This window comes from Hylobates moloch, unplaced genomic scaffold (assembly GCF_009828535.3).
Source record: "Hylobates moloch isolate HMO894 unplaced genomic scaffold, HMol_V3 SCAFFOLD_6, whole genome shotgun sequence".
Taxonomy (NCBI): Eukaryota; Metazoa; Chordata; class Mammalia; order Primates; family Hylobatidae; genus Hylobates; species Hylobates moloch.
In genome coordinates, this window is record NW_026652281.1 from 118,391,134 (window position 1) to 118,407,906 (window position 16,773).

Below are 16,773 nucleotides of genomic sequence, written 5' to 3' on the forward strand. Positions count from 1 at the left end.
CTTGGGAGGCTAAGCTGGGTGGATTGCTTGGTCCTGGGAGGTCAAGGTTGCAGTGAGCCCTGATCTTGCCACTGCACTCCAGCCTGGGTGACAGAGTGCGACCGTGTCTCTAAAATAAATACATAAATATGCAGGCAGGGCCAAGTGTGCTGTAATCCCAGCACTTTGGGAGGTGGAGGTGGAGAATCTCTTGAGCCCAGGAATTTGAGGCCAGCCTGGGCAAGATAGGGAGACCCCATCGCTACAGAAAATTTAAAAAGTAGCAGGGTGTGGTGGCACATGCCTGTGGTCTCAGCTACTCTGGTGGCTGCGGTGGGAGAATCGCTTGAGCCCAGGAAGTCTAGGCTGCAGTGAGCTGCCTGGGTGACAGAGTGAGACCCTGTCTCAAAAAAAAAAAAAAAAGACATTTCTAAGAAATGAAATGAAATACTATTGCCTTTGCACTCAGTCTCTGTCTCTGATTCTCTGATAGAAGACTTTTGAAGAAAAAAGATAAAATCTTTGAAGAGTTCTATACTTGGAAGGCATAGTGACATAAACACTTCTGAACATCTTGTTCTCTGTGTGAAAGAAGTGAACTTCTATACCCTTTGCCTTTGAGAGAATAATTGCTACTGGGTTGATGGGCACACACAGTTGAAGATATGTGAACCACTGGATTTTGGCCTCTCATACAAACTGCCTAAGAGAAGAGATTATTTATACTGGTATTAATGCTCTGATGAAAACAGGTCATTTGACATAAACACTTACTTGTTAAAAACCTATATCACTACATCTAACTTTGTTTTCTGAAACTTTTAGTACTTCAAATTCTACATATTTCTTTTCTCATTACAATGCCAACAGTTTAATTTGCAACTGTAATATATGTTCATTTTAGTTTGTGATTACCTGCTTAATCATTTAAATAGGTCCATTTAACTTGTATCCCTGTAAGATAAAGTATGTTTTACACAAAAAGGTTCATTAAGGCTCAGTAAAACTATTCTAGAAGAGTACTTTAAAAACCTCTTACACAATCCTAAGCTAAATAAGTTTAATGAATTAAGTAGTTAAAATTATAAAGCTTCAGAGTGAATTATCTCATGAAGAGTTTATTTAATATAATCTTTGTACGAATGTATACTAAACAAAATTGGACTATTCAAATAACAATTTTAAATTATAAGACTTTTCTGAATATACCTAGACACTCATATGACCTAAAATAAGTATTATTTACCTTTTATTAAAGTATGTACATTTCTGTTGGGAAAACGTGTTGCAAATATATATTTAATCAAACATTATCGTGAAATATTTTCACTCCACTTTATCACACCTCCCGTAAGAAACCTACATATAGTAAATTATTTAAAGATAGGAGTGGAGAAACCAAAGAATCTATGTAAAATATAATAATCCAACAGAATAGAGTTTACTTTCCATTGCATGTATCACTTGGGTGCAGTAACTTCTTAGGACTCTGAGCGCCGCTGTTCACCTGCTAGGAGAGAAAACGCAGCCAGAGCTCAATCCGGATTCTCAGGGCTTCAACTACACAAGCCCCACAAACCGGCTGCTGGGCTGCAGGGAAGCTCACTCCAGAATTTAAAGTGCCCAGGCTACGGAGACACCTTGAAGCCACAGAAAGACAAAGGAACCGGTTGAAACACATAACGTGTCCAGTGAGGACTTTGCAGAATTCTGTAAGCAGACTACAATGGCCGCTCAAAGGAATCGCTCAAAGGAATCAAAGGATTGCAGCGGGCTGGTCCTGCTCTGCCTTTTCTTCGGGATTCCATGGGAGGCTGGAGCCCGGCAGATCTCCTACTCAATTCCTGAGGAATTAGAGAAAGGCTCTTTCGTGGGCAACATCTCCAAGGACTTGGGGCTGGCGCCCCGGGAGCTGGCAGAGCGCGGAGTCCGCATAGTCTCCAGAGGTAGGACGCAGCTTTTCTCTCTGAACCTGCGCAGCGGCAGCTTGGTCACCGCGGGCAGGATAGACCGGGAGGAGCTCTGCGCTCAGAGCGCGCGGTGCCTGGTGAGTTTTAATATCCTTGTGGAAGACAGGGTGAAACTTTTGGGGATAGAAATAGAAGTAACTGATATCAATGACAATGCTCCAAAATTCCAAGCAGAAAATCTAGACGTAAAAATTAATGAAAATGTCGCTACGGGAATGCGTTTTCCTCTCCCGGAAGCTATTGATCCGGATGTGGGCGTGAACTCCCTGCAGAGCTATCAGCTCAGCCCCAATAAGCACTTCTCACTAAGAGTTCAGAGCCGTGCCAATGGCGTCAAGTACCCGGAGCTGGTACTGGAGCACTCCCTAGATCGCGAGGAAGAGGCTATTCACCACCTGATCCTCACCGCCTCCGACGGGGGTGACCCTCTCCGATCTGGCACTGTCCTTGTCAGTGTGACTGTCTTCGATACAAATGACAACGCGCCGGTCTTCACCTTGCCAGAATACCGAGTGAGTGTTCCTGAGAATTTGCCTGTGGGCACTCAGCTGCTGACAGTCACAGCCACCGACAGGGACGAAGGTGCCAATGGAGAAGTGACATATTCATTCAGAAAATTACCTGACACGCAATTGTTGAAGTTCCAACTAAACAAATATACTGGAGAAATAAAAATATCAGAAAATCTAGATTATGAAGAAACCGGTTTCTATGAAATAGAAATACAAGCAGAAGATGGAGGAGCATATCTTGCAACTGCAAAAGTGTTGATTACAGTGGAAGATGTAAATGACAACAGTCCAGAGGTGACCATCACGTCTCTATTTAGTCCAGTGACTGAAGATTCACCTCTGGGAACAGTCGTAGCCCTTTTAAATGTGCATGATTTAGACTCTGAGCAGAATGGACAGGTAACCTGTTCCATTTTGGCCTATCTACCATTTAAATTAGAAAAGTCCATTGATAGTTATTACAGATTGGTAATACACAGAGCCCTTGACAGGGAACAGGTATCCTCTTACAATATCACAGTAACAGCCACAGATGGGGGAAGTCCACCTCTATCAACAGAAGCTCACTTTACGCTACAAGTGGCAGATATCAATGACAACCCACCTACCTTCTCTCAAGTCTCCTACTTTACCTATATCCCAGAGAACAACGCCAGGGGTGCCTCCATCTTCTCGGTGACAGCGCTGGACCCGGACAGCAAAGAGAATGCCCGGATTATTTACTCCCTGGCTGAAGACACCATCCAGGGGGCACCTCTGTCCTCATACATATCCATCAACTCAGACACTGGCGTCCTGTATGCACTCAGATCCTTCGACTATGAGCAGTTTCATGAGCTACAGATGCAGGTGACAGCCAGCGACAGCGGGGATCCTCCACTCAGCAGCAACGTGTCGTTGAGCCTGTTTGTGCTGGACCAGAACGACAATGCGCCCGAGATCCTGTACCCCGCCCTCCCCACAGACGGTTCCACAGGCGTGGAGCTGGCGCCCCGCTCCGCAGAGCCCGGCTACCTGGTGACCAAGGTGGTGGCGGTGGACAGAGACTCGGGCCAGAACGCCTGGCTGTCCTACCGTCTGCTCAAGGCCAGTGAGCCGGGACTCTTCGCGGTGGGGGAGCACACAGGCGAGGTGCGCACGGCACGGGCCCTGCTGGACAGAGACGCGCTCAAGCAGAGCCTCGTAGTGGCCGTCCAGGACCACGGCCAGCCCCCTCTCTCCGCCACTGTCACGCTCACCGTGGCCGTGGCCGACAGCATCCCCCAAGTCCTGGCGGACCTCGGCAGCCTCGAGTCTCCAGCTAACTCTGAAACCTCAGACCTCACTCTGTACCTGGTGGTAGCGGTGGCCGCGGTCTCCTGCGTCTTCCTGGCCTTCGTCATTGTGCTGCTGGCGCTCAGGCTGCGGCGCTGGCACGAGTCACGCCTGCTGCAGGCTTCAGGAGGCGGCTTGACAGGAGCGCCGGCGTCGCACTTTGTGGGCGTGGACGGGGTGCGGGCTTTCCTGCAGACCTATTCCCACGAGGTCTCCCTCACCGCGGACTCGCGAAAGAGTCACTTGATCTTCCCCCAGCCCAATTATGCTGACACGCTCATCAGCCAGGAGAGCTGTGAGAAAAAGAATCCTTTGTCTTTGTTAGATGATTCGAAGTTTCCTATAGAGGATACCCCATTGGTTCCAGTGAGTTTTATTTTTATTTTTACTTTTTCTCTTGCTAAAAAAAAAAAAAAGATTGGCTTTTACTTTGAAGTTTGCGGCATGATGGTGGAAAGTGTAAATGCTAAAACACTGATGAATAGAATTTGATGCTTATTAAGGTTTTTTTGACTCCGATAAAATTCACCTAGTCTCAATCAAGGCCTATATGTCATAAGGCTTTGTTATGATTAGCTTTGCAGAACCTTGTAGTTTATAGTGTTGTTGAGTACAATATTGACAATTCCTAAGACAGACTTCCATACAGAAGTGCCTGTCAATTTATATTTCCTCCTGGGTGGTCACATATTGAAACTCCAGCCCCTTAAGCAATCCTCTTGTTCTGAAGGCAGATCTGGTAAGAATAGGTAAGTATCAGAAAGAAATGGCCTCTGGAAACACAACTCATATCCAAGAATACTCAATGCAGTTCTTCCCAAGGAGAAGGGCAATAGGCCTTTTTCGAACTACATTTTATATATTTTTCAATCTATACTTTGTGGTGATAGTTGCAGTTGAATATACTAAGTTTTTCATTAATATTGAATTAACAATTTATTTACAACAATGTATGCTTAGGTTTTTCCAGCCTTATTTATACCTGATAACACTGCAGCATCCTTTTTGCATACAATTCTCTAATTTCACACTGCTATGTGGAAGATATAGCATTTTAATTTAACTTTCATTGCTCAATAGGGATCCTGAGGAGGCCATAGAGGGTGAAATTAAGAACATTTGGGATTCTGCTTTTGTCTTTTTTGTTAAATTTTCTAATGACTAAGGCTGAAAGTAAATATGGGTTGGGAAGACAGATAAATTTGTACATGTTCCCGAGAACAGGAGCAAGAGATATATGACAAAGCTATTTCAGTGGCTCTTTAATGTGTAAGGAGGCAAACACTTGAAACTCTGAAAACTCTGAAATTGAGAGGCAAAATAAAGTCAAGAAAGAAATGCCATTTCTGCAGATCAGAATATAAGCACCAACCACAGCTGTAAAAAAGAAAAGAATCTATGCAACGAAGTAAGGGAAATTATATAAACAAAGGATCATTGGAGGTACTGATGAGTTCATTTAGTTCAATGAAAATAGTGACGTATTAGGTAGATCTCTTAATTTTATTACTAGCATTCTACTAAATGTGGTAGTATAAAGTCAAAAAGCATTCCGAAGTTTCTCAAGACCCTTATAATTCCGTGGCTTTTTTCAGGTCAGTCAACATTTGTTCAATGATAGGTCTATGGAAGGAAAGCACACTCTTTAGGGTCATAGTTATTAACTATTAAACCATCGAAACTATTATTTTATATTTGTGGTAATGAGAGTCAAAATTATTGTGCATTCATCTCAAATAATTCTATTATTTTGAAAAATACAGGTTTTTCTAAAAAAACTACTCTTGACATTGTAGCTATTGTGAGAAAATATTTTTAAATATAATTATCTAAAAGCAATACAGGACACCCTGGATGATGGTAATGACTAGGGCAATGGTTGCATTCCAGTACTTAAGTATGAAATAAGGAATTATTACTTTCTAGGTGAATATAGGCTAGAATTGAAGACAAAAAATTTGTTGCTTATCTTCAGTATTTCCAGCTTCATAGATAATTACTCTTAAAAGGAACAAGAATGACTGCCTCTGGATGGAGGAATTGGATAGCAATGGGCCGTGGGATAGGAGACCTATAAACCTTCATGCCATATTCTTTTGTGCCTTTTTAAATTTTGAAGAAAAAATATTCATTTATTCAAGATATATGTAAATTCAGTAAATAAAAAGATATGATAGTTATGACCACGTGGAAATATATTTCCTGATGTAAAAGGAGTCACTGAGGAAAAAGATTAAAATATTTTGGCTGTCAACTCGTAGTTAAAAAAATTCCTTGAAAGAGATAAAGTCAAGCTGCAGTCCCACACAGAGCCTCTGGGCGCCGCCGTCGGCCAGTGCAGAGCAAGCGCTGACGCCGGGGATCCCTCAGCCTCTAGCCTGGGAAGCCCTAGGCAGCCAACAACAGAAAGAAGAAAACCAGCTCCCACACAGAGGCTCCCGGCTGCGCAGAACTTGCTCACCACACCGGATTCCCAGCTCCGAGACCCGGGACGACTCCTGTCCTGGGCCGAATGCTCTTTTAGCGCGGTAGAGTGCACTTTCTCCAACTGGAAAGGCGGGGACCCAGCGAGAACCCGAGCGAACGATGGGAGGGAGCTGCGCGCAGAGGCGCCGGGCCGGCCCGCGGCAGGTACTATTTCCTTTGCTGCTGCCTTTGTTCTACCCCACGTTGTGTGAGCCGATCCGCTACTGGATTCCGGAGGAGCTGGTCAAGGGCTCGGTGGTGGGGAACCTCGCTAAGGATCTAGGGCTCAGTGTCCTGGATGTGTCAGCTCGCAAGCTGCGAGTTAGCGCGGAGAAGCTGCACTTCAGCGTAGACGCGGAGAGCGGGGACTTACTTGTGAAGGACCGAATAGACCGTGAGCAAATATGCAAAGAGAGAAGAAGATGTGAGTTGCAATTGGAAGCTGTGGTGGAAAATCCTTTAAATATTTTTCATATCATTGTGGTGATTGAGGATGTTAATGACCACGCCCCTCAATTCCAGAAAGATGAAATAAACTTAGAAATCAGTGAATCCGTCAGCCCGGGGATGGGAACAATTCTTGAGTCTGCAGAAGATCCTGATATTAGTATGAATTCGCTGAGCAAATACCAACTAAGTCCTAACGAGTATTTCTCATTGGTGGAGAAAGACAATCCTGATGGTGGCAAATATCCAGAATTAGTATTGCAGAAGACTCTGGACCGAGAAACGCAGAGCGCTCACCACTTGGTACTGACCGCCTTAGATGGTGGGGACCCTCCCCGAAGCGGTACTGCTCAGATAAGAATCCTGGTAATAGATGCCAATGACAACCCCCCAGTGTTCAGCCAGGACGTGTACAGGGTCAGCCTTCGGGAAGACGTGCCTCCAGGCACCTCCATCCTGAGAGTGAAGGCCACTGACCAGGACGAGGGCATCAACTCAGAGATCACTTATTCCTTCCTTGGTGTGGCTGACAAAGCTCAGCACGTGTTCTCTCTGGATTACACTACAGGAAACATTCTAACTCAGCAGCCTTTGGATTTTGAAGAAGTAGAAAGATATACGATGAATATAGAAGCAAAAGACCGAGGATCTCTCTCAACACGGTGTAAAGTAATTATAGAAGTTCTAGACGAAAACGACAACAGCCCAGAAATAATCATCACGTCACTCTCTGATCAGATTATGGAGGATTCCCCTTCAGGAGTGGTTGTTGCCCTCTTCAAAACACGGGACCGAGACTCAGGGGAAAATGGGGAAGTCAGGTGTAGTTTAAGTAGAGGTGTTCCATTTAAGATTCATTCTTCTTCTAATAATTACTACAAGCTAGTAACAGATGAGGCCCTGGATCGGGAGCAGACCCCAGAGTACAACGTCACCATCGCAGCCACCGACAGGGGCAAGCCTCCGCTATCCTCCAGCAAAACCATCACCCTGCACATTACTGACGTCAATGACAACGCGCCGGTTTTCGGACAGTCAGCTTACCTGGTCCACGTGCCAGAAAACAACCAGCCGGGTGCCTCCATAGCGCAAGTCAGTGCCTCTGACCCAGACTTCGGGCCCAACGGCCGTGTCTCCTACTCTCTCATTGCCAGCGACCTGGAGTCACGAACGCTGTCGTCCTACGTGTCCGTGGGCGCGCAGAGCGGGGTGGTGTTCGCGCAGCGCGCCTTCGACCACGAGCAGCTGCGCGCCTTCGAGCTCACGCTGCAGGCCCGCGACCAGGGCTCGCCCGCGCTCAGCGCCAACGTGAGCCTGCGCGTGTTGGTGGGCGACCGTAACGACAACGCACCGCGGGTGCTGTACCCTGCGCTGGGTCCCGACGGCTCCGCGCTCTTCGACACAGTGCCGCGGGCCGCGCAGCCAGGCTACCTGGTGACCAAGGTGGTGGCTGTGGACGCCGACTCCGGGCACAATGCCTGGCTGTCCTACCACGTGGTGCAGGCCAGTGAGCCCGGGCTCTTCAGCCTGGGGCTGCGAACAGGCGAGGTGCGCATGGTGCGTGCTTTGGGTGACAAGGACTCGGTCCGCCAGCGACTGCTAGTCGCTGTAAGAGATGGAGGACAGCCACCCCTTTCAGCCACTGCCACGCTGCACCTGGTGTTCGCAGATAGCTTACAAGAGGTACTGCCGGATTTCAGCGACCATCCCACACCCTCTGACTCCCAGGCTGAGATGCAGTTTTACCTGGTGGTGGCCTTGGCCTTGATTTCTGTGCTCTTTCTCCTCGCGGTGATTCTAGTTATTGCTCTACGCCTACGACAGTCTTTCAGCCCTACTGCAGGGGGCTGCTTTGAGTCAGTTCTCTGCTCCAAGTCCGGACCTGTGGGTTCCCCCAACTACAGTGAGGGAACGTTGCCCTGTGCCTATAATTTTTGTGTGCCTGGGGATCAAATGAATCCAGAATTTAATTTTTTCACATCTGTTGATCATTGTCCAGCCACACAAGATAACCTCAACAAAGACAGCATGCTACTGGCTAGCATTTTAACTCCCAGCATTGAAGGAGATAAGATTCTTAAACAGGTAAGTTTTAAAAATGTATTTAATCCTTTTTATATTACAATATGCCAATATATTCCAATATAGTGGTATTATTTTAAGATTCTAGATAACCTCTTCACAGAGTTGCCAAAATATAGGTCAAATTTATGGTTATCATTATTAAAACAAAAGTTTAAATTAAATGCCTCAGTCTTCCTACTATTCAAAGACATTTTAAAGCAAACTACATGGGTAATCTCCGGTGATATTTTTACGAAATAAAATACCTTTCGGTTAAAAATATGAAGTACAGGTATATTTTTACGGCATGGTATTTTAATTGAAACCCTGATGCTACTCAATTTTTCTCAAGTATTTCATCTTCATTTACTCAATAAAGGAACACTTGTAAGAATTATAGTTAGGCATCCTACCTGATGATTTTATCGGGACCGTATTATTTCCACTTCCAGAAATGTCGTTCCTTTCAGTCGGTTAAAATCAATTGGCACCAACTATAACCTACAACTTTTCCGCTCCAGTAACATTTTGAAAACTTTTTAAAAATTAAGCAAGCCCTTTTAATAATTACTCCTTTCGTGGGTGTTCTTGGTAAAGTTTTAACGTCACATAATATAAGTATTGTGTATCATCGTTTTTAAGCTGTACAAATACGTGTGATTCACAAAGAAGTGAGCGTAAATATAATCATTTCTTCTAGAATTTCTTAGTCGTTGCAATAATAAGAATGGGCTCTAGGCGCCGCTGTTCACCAATCAGGGAATGGGAAGCTGCGCGCCACTGAGTCCCTCCCTCCCCCGCTTCTACCACAAAGCGGAATGAGATGGATATTCACAGATCCTGACACTGGAGACTTAGAAGTATTTTCCTTCGCTTTCTGATATATTTTGGATGCAGTCGGCCTAGGACTTCATAGATACATAAGCCGATTCACAACCAACCAGCTCGAGAAACCGCGGAATATCGGCTTAGAGCCTGCCATGGCGAATCGGCTACAGAGCCTGGACCGCAGTCGGCTGGTGCTGCTGTGCATTTTCCTGGGGACGCTGCGGGGATTCCGGGCCAGGCAGATCCGATATTCGGTGCCAGAAGAGACCGAAAAAGGCTCCTTCGTGGGCAATATCTCCAAGGACCTGGGGCTGGAGCCCCGGGAGCTGGCGAAGCGCGGAGTGCGCATCGTCTCCAGAGGGAAGACACAGCTTTTCGCTGTGAATCCGCGAAGAGGCAGCTTGATCACGGCAGGCAGGATAGACCGAGAGGAGCTCTGTGAAACGGTGCCCTCCTGTTTTTTAAATATGGAACTTCTCGTGGAAGACACCTTGAAGATTTACGGAGTGGAGGTGGAAATAATAGATATTAATGATAATGCCCCCAGCTTCCAGGAAGACGAAGTGGAGATAAAAGTCAGTGAGCACGCAATTCCTGGGGCGCGATTTGCTCTTCCTAATGCTAGGGATCCAGATGTGGGCGTGAACTCCCTCCAGAGCTACCAGCTCAGCCCTAACAATTACTTTTCCTTGCAACTGCGGGGCAGAACGGATGGGGCCAAGAATCCAGAGCTAGTACTGGAGGGAAGCCTGGACCGAGAGAAAGAGGCGGCTCACCTGCTCCTCCTCACAGCTTTAGATGGAGGCGATCCCATCCGAAAGGGCGCAGTTCCCATTCGTGTGGTGGTCCTCGATGTAAATGATCACATCCCAATGTTTACACAGTCCGTATATCGCGTGAGTGTTCCAGAAAACATCAGCTCCGGAACTCGGGTGCTGATGGTTAATGCAACGGATCCAGACGAGGGAATCAACGGGGAAGTAATGTATTCATTTCGGAGCGTGGAAAGCAAGGCTTCTGAAATATTCCAATTGGATTCACAAACTGGAGAAGTTCAAGTACGGGGGTCTCTGGATTTTGAAAAATATAGATTCTATGAGATGGAAATTCAAGGCCAAGATGGTGGAGGTCTCTTTACCACCGCGACGATGTTGATCACTGTTGTGGATGTGAATGATAACGCTCCAGAAATAACTATCACCTCTTCTATTAATTCAATTCTGGAAAACTCTCCTCCAGGTACAGTCATTGCTCTTCTAAATGTGCAAGATCAAGATTCTGGAGAAAATGGTCAAGTCTCCTGTTTTATTCCTAACCACCTGCCTTTTAAATTAGAAAAGACTTATGGAAACTATTACAAATTGATAACAAGCAGCGTGCTGGACAGGGAGTTGGTCCAGAGCTACAATATAACGTTGACAGCCACAGACCAGGGAAGCCCGCCTTTGTCTGCAGAAACTCATATCTGGCTGAATGTGGCAGATGACAACGATAACCCTCCCGTCTTTCCTCACTCCTCTTACTCTGCCTACATTCCCGAAAACAACCCCAGGGGTGCCTCCATCTTCTCAGTGACCGCCCTCGACCCGGACAGCAAACAGAATGCCCTGGTCACTTACTCTCTGACGGATGACACTGTCCAGGGGGTGCCTCTGTCCTCCTATGTCTCTATTAACTCCAACACTGGTGTTCTCTATGCCCTACAATCCTTCGACTATGAGCAGTTTCGAGACTTACAACTGAGAGTGATAGCACGTGACAGCGGGGACCCGCCCCTCAGCAGCAACGTGTCGCTGAGCCTGTTCGTGCTGGATCAGAACGACAATGCGCCCGAGATCCTGTACCCTGCCCTCCCCACAGACGGCTCCACTGGCGTGGAGCTGGCGCCCCGCTCTGCAGAACCTGGCTACCTGGTGACCAAGGTGGTTGCGGTGGACAAAGATTCAGGCCAGAACGCCTGGCTGTCCTACCGCCTGCTTAAGGCCAGCGAGCCGGGACTCTTCGCGGTGGGGGAGCACACAGGCGAGGTGCGCACGGCACGGGCACTGCTGGACAGAGACGCGCTCAAGCAGAGCCTCGTGGTGGCCGTCCAGGACCACGGCCAGCCCCCTCTCTCGGCCACTGTCACGCTCACCGTGGCTGTGGCCGACAGCATCCCCGAAGTCCTGGCGGACCTCGGCAGCCTCGAGTCTCTGGCTAACTCTGAAACCTCAGACCTCACGCTGTACTTGGTGGTGGCGGTGGCCGCGGTCTCCTGCATCTTCCTGGTCTTTGTCATCGTGCTGCTGGCACTCAGGCTGTGGCGCTGGCGTAAGTCACGCCTGCTGCAGGCTTCTGAAGGCAGGTTGGCAGGTATGCCCACCTCACACTTTGTAGGCGTGGACGGGGTACAGGCTTTCCTGCAGACCTATTCCCACGAGGTCTCTCTCATTGCGGACTCTCAGAAGAGTCACCAGATTTTCCCCCAGCCCAACTATGGGGACACGCTCATCAGCCAGGAGAGCTGTGAGAAAAGCGAGCCACTCTTGATAGCTGAAGACTCGGCTATCATTTTAGGCAAATGTGACCCGACAAGTAATCAGGTGAGATTTATTTCTCTGCCTCCTAATTGTTGGTGTTTTGGCACAAGTCTTTTAAGGAGATGTTTTTTGAGCCTGTTATGAAAACTGTTTGGGGGGGGCGGCATATATTTAGTTCATATATATTTAGAGCAATACATGTGAGTTTTACTTTGCCTTTCATGAGATTACCATAATCTTTCAGAACGTTTTTGTGAAAGTCATTTTTCAGTCCTGGCATATTTTCTTTTGATTTCAAAGGGGCCATTCAACTATGCTGGCTTGGTTTGGAGTAAGTTGAATTTTAGTATCATTTTTCTATTATCAGTGTATGAAGCTATCAATTTATTATATATAGATACAAATTAATGATTCACAAACACTTTTTATTTCCATTTCAATTTTGCTGTGCCTTCACTGATTTGTAGTTATATTCCACCATTATTTGCTATTACTGCTAATGTTCAAATTTTGATCCTGTTGATTTAATAGCGTGCTCCCTCTAGTGCTCTTTCTCATCTATGTATCTATACACATGCACACACACTATACATGTAAGCTTTTCTCTGAGCAGTTTTATTTTGATTCTTGGTGGCTGGTAATATGCTTAGATCCTGTTGACTATTTCAACTTTGTCTCATTTCTTCATCCTATCAACACAGACATATTGACTGGCTTTTAACTACTGGATTTCCTTGGGAGATAAAATTTAGATCACATTTTTTCTTAAGCTCCAGATGTCTTTTCCATTACTATGGTGAAGTTACATTGACTGTTCTGAGGAAATAATTGAATTATTGAACTGGTATTATTTCCTTTTATTCTTTTACTTTGGTGTCTGCGTTTGTATGTATGGAAGGTTTTTTAATGTAGTAAATCCATACATAAAAATAACTTGATTTTGATTCAGTGCTTCTCAAAAAGCTATTTTCAAATGTGCTAAAGATGTCTACAGATTTATTCAAATAGAGTAGTTTGTGAATATATAAATAGATTTAAGGTATTTGGACTTTAATTAAACAGATTTAGCTAGTATCCTTCTGGCTATTTTTTTGTTCATTTTCAGTGTGCTTGGGAGTCATAGATTCCTTCTTTCTTTCTTTATAAGGTCATTCTTATGGCAAATAGTACATTCAGTTCTTTTATTCAGACCAACTTGTTATTGAAGCTTGATATGCCTGACATACATGTTACCTGAAGCAATGTCTAGGAAAGCCAAATGAGGAAAGGAGACTTAATAATTTCAACTGTAGGAAAGGCAAGTATTCCAACAGATGCCTACATTTTTCTTGAAGTCAAGAAAAATGTTCAGGTATTTTGAGCATCTAGGGATAGGATTTATAATTGTGGAATTCCAAACTGAGAAAAATGATGTAAGGCATTGTACTTTGACTGGAATTAGTTAAATAAAAAGGATATGAGGTATTTGGCTGGGAAAAGGAGATTGTTCCATATTATAAAACCTCATCTAAACTGACTTCCCAAGATCTTGGAGAACAAAAAGGAAGGGTTGGCTTTGAAATGTGATATTAAGGAGGTTATGTTGATTTGGAGGTAGTGATAAAGTTCTGTTAAGGTATAACATATAGTCCCATTAAATAGAGGATAAAAATAAAACACCATCACATTTCATGTTATTAATTCCTATGGCAACCTACTAGGCTACACCTTTATATTTTCTTTATGATGAAAGCATGAAACACTTAATAATCCTTTTCAGAAACTTCTTTTATAAGTGATAAGAAGGGTTTGGCTAACTTTATTCTGAATATGCCCTATATAGCTTTCGGTGTTCCTCCAGTTTTCTCTGATAAAACTAGGAGGAAAATTACCTGCACATCAGATTGAAAATAATACTGCGTATCATTTCATAGTGGTCAAAATTTTCCCATACCACTTGATGGGGATATTTTCCCACATGGTTTTTGTTCTACATCAGAAGAGAAGACTTTGCCTAGTTCTTCCAATATGTGCATTGCTTCTGCTTGGAAAAAACCAAACTTTTAACTTCTCTTTACTGGGTTAATGACTCCCATCTCTAAGGAATCTTCTTTGGTAGTAAACACTGGAAAATAGTCACTACCAAAACTCATAAAATGTCTAGTTTCCTACACATTAGTCCAACACATCTGTCTACATTCTAAATCCCATTGAATTAGCAAAGGCTTCTGGCTGCAGTTTTCTAAATAGACTCAGAGCCCCGCTGTTGGCCAATGTGCTGCAAGAACTGGAGCCTGGGATCTACCAGGATGATATTCTGTTCAGTCACAGAAGCAAGTCGGAGAGTGGCCAAGACTTGGGCTTTCTGCTCCTGCAAATCTGATTCCATATGGATTGGGGTGCCCTCAAACTGGGAGCATTGAGTTTTCTATGTGTGGAAGTAAATATTTTAAAAGCACTTTGTGAAACATTTTGCACTTTGTGAAACATTTTCTCTTAACGTTGGAGACTGCAGCAACGCACGGGAAGGATGGGAAACAGGGTGAAGCAGAGAAGCAGGACCTGGGGGCAGCAAGCACTCTTCCCTTTCCTGCTGCCTTTGTTCTGCGGGGCGCCCTCGGAGCAGATCCGCTACTCTATTCCAGAAGAAACGGTCCAGGGCTCCGTGGTGGGGAACCTTGCTGAGGACATGGGGCTGCATGTTCAGGATTTATTGACCTGAAACCTTAGAGTTAGTGCAGAGAAACAATACTTTACTGTGAACACGGAGAATGGGAACATACTTGTGAGCGACAGAATAGATCGAGAGTGACTCTGTCCTCAAAATCCTCTGTGTCGTACCCTTAGAGATTGTAGCAGAGAATCCTCTAAATGTTTTTCACATAAATGTGATGATAGAAGATATAAATGATAATCCACCTCATTTTCCCCAAAATAGCATTGTTTTACAAATCAATGAACTAGCAATTCCAGGCATTCGGTTTGGCCTGGAATCTGCTATAGATGCAGATGTAGGGCCTCACTCTCTCCAGAGTTAGCAGCTCAGTTCTAATGAACATTTCTGTCTGATGATGGACAAGACTAAAGGCAAGAACGCTCCAGAATTACTGCTGGAGAAGCCCCTGGACCAGGAGCAACAGAGCTCTCATCTCCTAGTCCTGAAAGCAATGGACGTGGGTGACCCAGTCCTAACTGGCACTGCTGCAATTCAAATTGAGGTCACTGATGCCAAGGATAATGCCCCAGTTTTTAGCCAGGATGTATACAAAGTCAGCCTTAGAGAGAATGTGCCCCCAGGCACCTCTGTACTAAAGGCGACAGCCACTGACCAAGATGAGGGTGTCAATGCGGAGATCACTTACTCTTTCAAATCCCTACGAGATGATATTGGAAATATGTTTGTGCTAGACCATCAAAATGGGGAAATTAAATCCAAAGACTTAATAGACTTCGAAATTCGTAGCAGTTATACTATGAGCATAGAAGCTAAGGATGGTGGAGGCATGACCAGTGAATGTAAAATTATACTAGTAATCCTGGATGAGAACGACAATGCTCCAGACGTGGTTTTTACTTCGGTGTCCAGTTCTGTAACTGAGGACGCAGAACCCTGGACGGTGATCACTCTGTTCAAAACACATGATACAGATTCGAGAGAAAATGGGGAGGTTACATGCCTCATAAACGAAAGAGTTCCTTTTAGAATCGAATCTTCCGCCAATAATTACTATAAGCTTGTAACAGATGGGACCCTGGATTGGGAGCGGATCCCGGAGTACAACGTCACCATCACTGCCACTGACAGGGGCAAGCCTCCTCTCTCATCCAGCACAAGCGTCACCCTACGCATTGGCGAAATCAACGACAATGCTCCGGTTTTCCACCAGGTCTCCTACGTGGTCCACGTGGCCGAAAACAACCTTCCCGGAGCCTCCATCGCACAAGTCAGCGCCTCTGACCTGGACCTAGGGCTGAATGGCCGAGTCTCCTACTCCATCGTTACCAGTGACTTGGAGCTGCGGGCGCTGTCGTCCTACGTGTCCGTGAGCGCACAGAGCGGGGTGGTGGTCGCGCAGCGCGCCTTCGACCACGAGCAGCTGTGCGCCTTCGAGCTCACGCTGCAGGCCCACGACCAGGGCTCGCCCGCGCTCAGCGCCAACGTGAGCTTGCGCATGTTGGTGGACGACCTCAATGACAATGTGCCGCGGGTGCTGTACCCCGCGCTGGGGCCCGATGGCTCCGCACTCTTCGATATGGTGCCACGCGCTGCAGAGTCCGGCTACCTGGTGACCAAGGTGGTGGCGGTGGACGCAGATTCGGGACACAACGCTTGGCTGTCCTACCACGTGCTGCAGGCCATCGAGCCGGGCTTTTCAGCCTGGGGCTGCAGACGGGCAACCTGCTGGTTGCTGTGCGTGACAGAGGACAGCAGCTGCTCTCTGCGCCGCTACACTTCACCTAGTCTTCGCAGACAGCCTGCAGGAGGCACTGCCAGACTTCAGTGACGGTCCTGTGCCCTCTGATTCCCAGGCAAAGCTGCAGATTTACCTGGTCGTGGCCTTGGCCTTGATTTCTATGCTCTTCTTCCTCGCAGTGATTTTGGTGGTCACCTTGCACCTGCGATGCTCTTCCAGCACCTCTGCCTGGGGTTGCTTTCACCCTGGTCTCTGTTCTAAGACTAGACCAGGGGTTTCT

At 46.0% G+C, this 16,773-nt stretch overlaps 2 protein-coding genes across 11 annotated transcripts in view; both read left to right on the forward strand.

The window, feature by feature from the left end:
- LOC116471632 (protocadherin gamma-C4) overlaps nucleotides 1–16,773 on the forward strand; it is a 151,620-nt gene that overhangs the window by 50,492 nt on the left and 84,355 nt on the right. Inside the window, exon 1 of one of the 10 annotated variants that reach the window (XM_032158160.2) lies at nucleotides 1,236–4,141. The exons of 6 other annotated variants lie outside the window; for them this stretch is intronic. In XM_032158160.2, the coding sequence (XP_032014051.1) occupies nucleotides 1,706–4,141 (2,436 nt within the window). In that variant the 5' untranslated portion in view covers nucleotides 1,236–1,705. Of the gene's footprint in view, nucleotides 1–1,235; nucleotides 4,142–6,176; nucleotides 8,774–9,381; nucleotides 12,163–16,773 lie in introns of those variants that run through there. 3 more of the 10 variants (XM_032158167.2, XM_058439941.1, XM_032158161.2) reach the window with 3 other exon arrangements.
- On the forward strand, nucleotides 14,615–16,749 carry LOC116471636 (protocadherin gamma-B7-like). The gene has a single exon (XM_032158171.2). It carries the CDS (start codon nucleotides 15,147–15,149, stop codon nucleotides 16,581–16,583), a length of 1,437 nt encoding a protein of 478 aa, XP_032014062.1. The 5' UTR covers nucleotides 14,615–15,146; the 3' UTR covers nucleotides 16,584–16,749.